Genomic DNA, 9900 nt, shown 5'->3' with positions numbered 1-9900 from the left:
TTTTGGAGTTTGATTCCCTTGACTGTTCATATCTACAGGGTCATTTTTGTATTTTGCACTTTGTAAATTCATCTTGTGGACCAGATTGGAACCTTTGGCGGGCGGATTTGGCCCCTGGGCCACATGTTTGAGGAGTGGGAAGAAGAAAACTTTGAATCCCACCCCCATCTCACATTCATACAACATAACACATTACTTTTGCGTCCTTAATATTATTATTATTATTATTATTATTATTATTATTATTATTATTAATAATAATAATAATAATATTAATATTAATAATAATAATAATAATAATAATAATAATAATAATTATTATTATTATTATTATTATTATTATTATTATTATTATTATTATTATTATTATTATCAATGTGATATTTATCCCAATATAAAACTATATTATGACATTTATCATTATTATTTTGTATCCCAGACCCCTGTTAGAAAGGAAACACCTGAATTCAATGTGTCCACATACTTTTGTCTATATAGTATATAGGCAATTTTACAGTGAGGCTCAAGCTTAGTCACAAGAGGAAAGTAAATTGAATTCAGCTACCAACAAAGAAACATGTCTTATCATTTTTTGTTTTATCAGCCCCTACTTCAGTCAAACATCTCTTTTCATGTTCTACTTCACTGAAAAACTTCTTTTTTCTTCAGTTTTCTCTTTTTGATATAATAACCTTTGAATTTACTCTGAGCTTTTATGAACATGTACATAATCAGTACTTTAAATACAGAAAAATACCTGATTTTTGCAGTGGATAATGGGGATAATATTGTAATAAAGGGTGATAAATCAAATAGTTCCAGGTCTTTAATGGTTAAATAAAGTTGGGATGAAAATCAGCAACATGTTCCCACTGAAGAAATAAGGAATCCCACAAGGGGCAGTTTGTGAGGAGCAGCTGGTTGCATGGAAAACACAACAAACAGAAGTAAACAAGTGCTAAAATCTAGGAACACACTGATACATCAGCCAGAGTTCGGTGTTGGTTTGAGTCTTTGAATCTGTATTCCTTGAAATATAATGTAATGACTTTACAACAGCAACTATTTCAACAATGATTATTAATGATAATGATATTCACTTTTTTTTTCCTGATATAGTATTTTATTTTTTATTGGACTGTCTTCTCTCTGTAGCACTTTGAGATTCCACCGAAGGAAAAGTGCTTTATAAATGCAATTTGTTATTATTATTATTATTATTATTATTATTATTATTATTATTATTATTATTATTATATAATGATTTCTTTGTTAACAGTGGATGATGACACTAACAACTAAATAGGGAAACAGAAAGTAACACAATATCCATCAGCTCTCGACCAAAATGACATTTTAACCCATAAAGACCCAAACATCCACTGTCGACCTAAACCATCTACTGATGTAGAATGATTAATAACTATTGATCCACTAATCCTATCAATACAGGTCAGTAATTGGTGTAAAATACAGTTCTTCATCTTTTCATGGTCATCAGATATGACCCATTTGGACGTTCAGAGGCTCTGTAGTTACCATGGAAACACCACCATCTTCTACAACATTGTTTCACCAGTCAAACCCATGGAGTTGGATCAATGACAGTGGATGGACACACTGGGGTTATGTTCAGTTAATGAGAGATTTTGATGAAAAAGTCCCTTTTTCTTCAGTTTTCTCTGTTTCTGATATAATAACCTTTGAATTTACTCTCAGCTTTTATAAACATCTACACAATCAATGAATTAAACACAGAAAAATGAAAAAAAAAATAGAAGAAGCTCAAAATAAAGAGGATATTATTTCAATTAATGGTGACAAATCACTTAAATATAGAGACAAATTCATTTGTAAACCACCACAAAAATAGCACTGCACTGTAAAAAATGACTGCAGAATTAACACAAAAACATTGTAAAATTGCAACATAAAAAAACTGTAAGTGACAATACAATGCAAAGTTGTTTTTTTGAAAAGATGTTTGTGTTAACGATTGAATCAAATACAGCTGTAGTTTTTACAGGAAGAGTATGTGAACAAAAGCAGATTAGTATGAAGAAATGATGGATTTCTATTGTTTTTAGAAAATAAAACTAAATTGAAAAACAATGTGGTGCCGTTTAAACTGCAAAGACCATAATGTTGAAATAACGGCATATTTGCTTTTTTTTTTTTTATGTATATATATAAACGTTCTAAAAAAGTCAACCTTTACCCATGTACCATTTTAAATTAGTAAATGAATGGGTTGGTAGAGTTGGTAGAGCGGCTCGTCCAATAACCAAAGGGTTGGTGGTTCCAATCCTGGCTCTGACTGTCCATATGTCCAAGTGTCCATGGAAGACACTGAACCCTAAACTGGTCCCAGTTGGACCTGGTGGATTTGGAAAGAGCTGTGGACACCATGAAGGAGGAGAAAATGAGCTAAAGAAGTGCAGAACATTTACCATTTAAATCCACTGTTCAATCTACATGTTTAAACTGTTAAATCTACATGTTTAAACTGTTCAATCTACATGTTTAAACTGTTAAATCTACATGTTTAAACTGTTCAATCTACATGTTTAAAATGTTCAATCTACATGTTTAAACTGTTCAATCTACATGTTTAAAATGTTCAATCTACATGTTTAAACCATTAAATCTACATGTTTAAACTGTTCAATCTACATGTTTAATCTACATGTTTAAAATGTTCAATCTACATGTTTAAACTGTTCAATCTACATGTTTAAACTGTTCAATCTACATGTTTAAACTGTTCAATCTACATGTTTAAACTGTTCAATCTACATGTTTAAACTGTTCAATCTACATGTTTAAACTGTTCAATCTACATGTTTAAACTGTTCAATCTACATGTTACTCTGTAAATATGTTTACAGTTGGATGTGTTTTTTACAGTATTGTTCTGGAAACCACAGGTGCCAGTTTTTTCCCGTAAAAACAACAGGATATTTTTTACAGTGTGGGTCTTTATGGGTTAAATATAGGTTTCTGTATCAATCAGAATAGTTGTTAAAATCTGTCCAGTCTATACAAAGCTACAGTATGTGCATGTGTGAAGGATGCGTACAGTAACATGTGAATCAGGGCAGGACTGACACTTCTGTTTTTCCTCTTCATGCGCTGCGCTGAATTTATGACATGGAGTATGTCAGTGGAAATGGTTTTAAGAAGATTTTTCTAAAACCACCAACAAGTGAAGGAATGAGGTTCTCAAAGATACACACAGTGTTAAAAATGGAAAGCAGAACATGGGAGAAAGAGAGAGAGAGAGAGAGAGAGAGAGAGAGAGAGAGAGAGATTGGTGAGGGGATTTATGACCATCCAAGGCTCACTTTGTCATTCCAACCTTATTATGTGACTGCTGAGAGTCATGGAGCTATATATAGATGTCTATAGTGTAAAGGACAGGCGGTACCTACACACACACACACACACACACACACACACACACACACACACACACACACGCCCTGCTCTCTTTTCCCTTTCCCCGGTTGTCAGTAGTGAATGATGTCATGGTTGCGAGCTGGCAGCGCTGTTCTGCTTTCATGAAGAAAACAGCATGGGCTGCTCTGGTGTTCTCCACTGCAAGGTTACACAGATCCAACACAGACTGGATGTGCTCACCTGACGATGAAACCGCAGGTTGGAAAAAGAAAGAAAGAAACTCCATCAGACAGACAATGACTGAATGACAGATGATCTCCAGCCCTACAGAGAAAACATCAGTATACAGTCTATACGTGGATCTGCCAATACATTCATGTACTGATGCAAGAGAACTTTCCATTGAGTTATCCGCTCAATAGAAACACACACACACACACACACACACACACACACACACACACACACACATAGACATACATATACATACATAAACACATACATATATTAAGTAGGTGCATATGTAAATAAGCACTAGGACTTGTAATGAAGCTCTTGAATAAAAACCTCTTTTTTTTTTTTTTACTTTTTCTTTGTGAAAACCAGAGCGATCACATTCAAGGAGCACGGTGGCACAGTTCCTGACTCAAACAAAGAGCTTGTATGTTTTTCTTTGTGGTGAAGCTGCTGTGAACGATAGGCAGCTCCATACTGACATCTAGTGATTTTTAGCCCACAGTGTCCTTCAGAGCGCTGATTTAAGCCCACAACCAGCCAACGCTTCATTGACATTTAGTTCAGTACCTTCAATGGCCTGGAATCACTAGTGTGAATATATATTTATTCTGCAGAAATTATGGGCTATAAAGATATAAAAATGTTAAAATATTATGAGTGGTCCAGTTAAAAACTAATATTTCTCTTGGATTCAGACCAGAAAAAAGGACACAGAGCTGTGTGATTCATTGCAAGTAGGTAGTGACTAAACACACCACTAAAACCTAAAACATCTGCTGGTAGGCTACTTTTTTATACTTTAGCTCCAAGCTTAAAAAAAAAAAAGTTCTTTATGTTCCAATTTTTGGAATTCTTCACAGCATTGTGGATCTGGATTTTTTTGGGTGGTGAGAAAACACCTATAAATACATGCTTTTATGTCAAATATTTGAGTATAGTTTTAATTTATTCCAATTTTAATTTTCTATACTTAATATTTGGAACCAATATTCACTTTTAAAGTCTTTGAAAAGGTTCGTTAAGCATCTGTGTGTTATTTATGCAATAAATTATATGCATTTTTCAAATCGGATTTTATGTTTTTTGTGTGTTTTTTGGCCTTTTGTGTTGATATAGTAGGTTAAACTGAAAAAATAATAGACAGATGAGATAGATGAAGTTGTGCTGAAAAAAAGATCCCAAACATGGGTATAATAAACATTTCTTCATGTAGTATATAAAGGCAAAATCAAAAGCACTCAAAAATAGCATAAATAGGTTCAGACCCCTGAGAGTTAAAGTCAAATTAATTGTAGCGACATTGTTATTAATTATTTTTTTAGATTATCGCACAAATCACAGATGCAATGACTGCATTAAAATTTTGATAATTGATAATCTATTTAAGTATTTTTTTAGGGATGAAAAAAGTCAAAATGTTCTGATTCCAGCTTCTTAAATGTGAATATTTTCTGTAGACTGAATATCTTCAATGGCTTCAAAAACCACTCATCATCATTTTTCATCACTTAAACATTTAGAATAGAATAGAATAGAATAGAATAGAATAGAATAGAATAGAATAGAATAGAATAGAATAGAATAGAATAGAATGTCTTTATTGTCATTGTACAGGTACAACAAAATTAAAAAGTACCATCGTCCTAGGTGCCATAAAAGTTTAAATAATCTATATAAAAGAGTATAAAAACTGAAATATAAAAGAAAAACCCTGATAGCATAAATGTCTAAAAAAAAAAAAAAGAAGAAGCAGAATAAAAAAGTTGAATTGATTATTCCAGAAAATATTTGACAGGTCACTTGTCAGTTAAATTGTAAATTCTATATAAAAGTGTTGGCTGTGGCAAAGCCATTTTCCAGTTTGGATGTAGTTTCTAAACACTGAGAGCAGCACTTTAAAGGGACAAAAAGCAGTTTTAAATACATGACCTTAAGGTTTGATCCCTGTTATGACAAGACGCTGTCTTTTACACGCCACGCTGTCCACCCCCAGGTGAAGCTGCCCTTTCCTGTGGACCAGATCACCAACCTGCCGCGCAACGACTTCCAGATCCTCATCAAGATGCACAAGCTGACCTCAGAGCAGCTCGAGTTCATCCATGACATTCGCCGCCGCAGCAAAAACCGCATCGCTGCCCAGCGCTGTCGCAAGAGGAAGCTGGACTGCATCCAGAACCTGGAGAGCGAGATCCGCAAACTGGTATGACCATGTAGAAAACGCACACACACACACACACACATCTGATCCCCTTATTGACTTAGTGAACATCTCCCATCCTGACCTGTGTGAAATGTTGTCATCCTCTGTCATCTCCTGACTCCTGTTACAGACAGCATCACTACAGACGGTCGACTGCAGAGCATCTTTACAGTCTACACTGAACACAGATATAAATGTAACACTTTAGTTTTTGCTCCCATTTTTCATGAGCTAAACTCAAAGATCTAAAACTTCTTCTGTGTTCACACAAGGTTTATTTCTCTCAAATATTGTTCACAAATCTGTCTAAATTTGTGTTAGTGAACACTAGAGTGGTCCAAAACAACATTTTTTTTCAGATTCTCTGGATTCGAACCCTGCATTTGGTTCCATATGTGGCCAAATTACTTCAGTCCAAATTTTATGCAAATTAATTAATATTTAGAGTTTGCACTGACAGGTGCAGATGTCTCTGTATACTCTAACAGAACTATCCAAATGAATAAAGCAGATTAGAAGAATCTGTCATTTTATTCTCAAAATCAAACTGACACTCACATAAAAATGTTCCTCAGAAAGTCCAACAACCACTGTTGGTTTATTGAAATGACCAAAAATGTTCCTGTGTTCTTTGACAACTTGTTGCCAGTACTGTTTGTGATCTGCATTTGTTGTTCGGCTCCAGTTGAAGTCTGGAATAAGCTCCGCCCCTCTGTCAGTGACATCATCGACAGCTTTAGTGGAATGCCCAGTTTTCTCCTCCTTCTGAAAGTCTGCATCATCAGCCCAGTCTACTGGAGGAACTGTTCAGAATGTTTGTGGCAGATCCAAAGGTTCAAACAAACGCATGGTGCTGGTGGAGACAAAAGCCCTGATCTGCTTCCCTTCACAATCTGATGGATGAAGGACATCCCAACACTTTAGAGGAACCAAAGAACCTGCATTTAACATCATGGTGTCCACCATCAGCTGCTTCTGCTCTGGTGTCACACTGGAGTCACAGAATGGACCACAACCAGTTCTACACTCCAGTACCACAGATGTGGGCGGAGTTACTTCATCCATATATTTACTCCAGTACCACAGATGTGGGCGGAGTTACTTCATCCATATATTTACTCCAGTACCACAGATGTGGGCGGAGTTACTTCATCCATATATTTACTCCAGTACCACAGATGTGGGCGGAGTTACTTCATCCATATATTTACTCCAGTACCACAGATGTGGGCGGAGTTACTTCATCCATATATTTACTCCAGTACCACAGATGTGGGCGGAGTTACTTCATCCATATATTTACTCCAGTTCCACAGATGTGGGCGGAGTTACTTCATCCATATATTTACTCCAGTTCCACAGATGTGGGCGGAGTTACTTCATCCATATATTTACTCCAGTTCCACAGATGTGGGCGGAGTTACTTCATCCATATATTTACTCCAGTTCCACAGATGTGGGCGGAGTTACTTCATCCATATATTTACTCCAGTTCCACAGATGTGGGCGGAGTTACTTCATCCATATATTTACTCCAGTTCCACAGATGTGGGCGGAGTTACTTCATCCATATATTTACTCCAGTTCCACAGATGTGGATCCAAAGCTGTTCAGGTTGCTTTATGACAGCTGAATGTTCATCCTGTGACACCTTTTGAAGGAATGCCAGATCATTTTCAGGGGCTTTCACTGGTGATGGGGCTTCAAACCATGCTCTGATGTACAGGCTTTGTGCAGCCTCTGAAACATCTCCTTTTTCTTCCAAATTTTTTCCTAATTCATCTTTTGAATGCCAAAACCTAATGCAGGGTTCTAACTGAGGTGATCTGAAACTGTATTTTTTACCAGGATTGTTGGACCACCCTAGTGAACACTCGTCCTTTAATCCCTCCTCCTCACAGCTGTGGCAGATCCAGGTGCTGATTGGACAGAAGGATTATTGCACAGGTGGGCCTTAGGCTGGACACAATAAAAGGAAGGCCACTCTAAAATGGGCACTTTTCTCACACAGCACAATGTCACAGATGTCACCAGTTTGGAGGGAATATGCACTGGTCATGTGACGTCAGGACTGTCCAGCAGAGCTTCTGCCTGTCAACTGAATGTTCATTCCCAGACCATCAGCCATCTGCAAAGGGGTTTCAGAGAACTCATGAAGAAGACTGTGGGAGGAAAATGGTGCTCACACCAAATACTGACTGGTTTTCTCTGACCCCCCTGGACCAGCCACTACAGGAAAAGTGCCCATTTTAGAGTGGCCTTCCTTTTATTGTGTCCAGCCTAAGGCGCACCTGTGCAATAATCCTGCTGTCCAATCAGCATCTGGATCTGCCACAGCTGTGAGGGGGAGGGATTATCAAAGGACAAGTGTTCACCAACACACATTTAGGAACAAGATTGGATAGAAACAGGCCTTTTGTGAACATAAAAAAAGTTTTAGATCTTTGAGTTCAGCTCATGAAAAATGGAGCAAAACCAAAAGTGTTGCGTTTATATTTTTGTTCAGTGTAGATTATATTCAACTGATTCATTGTCTGTACATCACAGCTCATGAACTCAAGTATCATGGCCTGAAGTTTACAGCTAGAACATGATCACAGCTTTAAAACCCTAAAAAATGAGACTGTAGAAGTAAGATAAGATAAGATAAGATAAGATAAGACTTTATTTATCCCATTGGGGGAAATTTCGCAGTTAACAGCTGCAACAAACAACAAGCAAAAGCAAAGAAAAAGTCAAGTAGAAAAACCACAAATGAGTGAAAAATTAAACATAAAGAGAAAAATAAGAAATTTGGTATGTATATAAATATAAAATTAGACTTAAAATGAAAGACTTGATTCTTTATATTATTAACATCTTGATGGCTGTAATCTGCTGTACTCACTATGAGTGAAGTCAGAATATGTTCATTATCATACAGATCTATATTAACCTGCAGGTCTCACATTTTCTATAACTATCATCTGTCTTAACATGATCTTTTTTCTCCATGAGGTTTGGAGTGTTTGTGACACATCACACAGGAGTTTTCATTCCTAGAACCACTAGAGGGCACCTGATGATACAAACACTAACTTCACTGTGGAAACAGAGAAACTCACTGAGGAACAGCAATGAAAGGAGCATGATTAACACAAGTACTAATTATGACAATGGGGAAATATTTAAGTACTAGTAAAAAGTCTGCATATAAAACTTAACTTAAATGTAAGTATGTTCCCATTATCAGGAAATTCCTTTTAACCCATAAAGACCTAAACCTCCACCACCGACCAAAACCATCTACTGATCTAAACTGTTTAGTTCCTGTTGATCCACTAATCCTATCAATACATGTAAGTAACGGGTGTAAAATACAGTTCTTCATCTTTTCATGGTCATCAGATATGACCCATTTGGACGTTCAGAGGCTCTGTAGTTACCATGGAAACACCGTCATCTTCTATGACATTGATTCACCAGTAAACCCATGGAGTTGGATCAGTGACAGTGGACGGACACACTGGGTTTATGTTCAGTAAATGAGAGATTTGGTGAAAAAGTCCGTTTTCAGCTCACCGGCCGACAGGCTGTTAGCTACTGTCGTCTGTCAGCGTCTGTCGTCCGTTACAAAACTTTCAGTCGTCTTCTTCTCTGAAATTACAATACTGATTGATTTCAAACTTGGTCTACAGCTTCTGTATGATGATGTCAACACAAGGGATTGAAATTATTTGGATCCGGATCTGATTCTGAATTTGGTGCGACTTTGAAAAATGTTCCCATTCTAACAGATAGGAAGTGGATTGATCCAATAAATCAGTATCAATGATATCAAGTGTAAATTTGAATTTTTTACAGATCTGATTGAATATGAGCAAAACATGGACTATTTCTGTAACAGAATAAATACACAGAACTGGGGCAGAAGAAATGGATCTGGATACATTTCCCAAAGCTTTGACTGTAATTTTCCTGTTGTTTGCAGTGTTGTGGTGATTGTCTTTCTTTCTTTCTTTCTTTCTTTCTTTCTTCTGTACTGTGTGTAAATACTTGGTTGGTGGGTCCGGTCCTGCTTGTAT

The 9900-nt window shown here is 36.4% G+C and overlaps 1 protein-coding gene across 1 annotated transcript in view; it reads left to right on the top strand.

Moving 5' to 3' along the window:
- LOC115413250 (transcription regulator protein BACH2-like) overlaps positions 1 to 9900 on the top strand; it is a 38726-nt gene that overhangs the window by 27425 nt on the left and 1401 nt on the right. Inside the window, exon 4 of the mRNA XM_030125984.1 lies at positions 5630 to 5836. Within this exon, the coding sequence (XP_029981844.1) occupies positions 5630 to 5836 (207 nt within the window). The remainder of the gene's footprint in view (positions 1 to 5629; positions 5837 to 9900) is intronic.

Source organism: Sphaeramia orbicularis, chromosome 22 (genome assembly GCF_902148855.1).
Source record: "Sphaeramia orbicularis chromosome 22, fSphaOr1.1, whole genome shotgun sequence".
Lineage (NCBI taxonomy): Eukaryota > Metazoa > Chordata > Actinopteri > Kurtiformes > Apogonidae > Sphaeramia > Sphaeramia orbicularis.
Note: the sequence above shows the minus strand (reverse complement) of the source record. Positions and strands in the feature narration are given on the sequence as shown.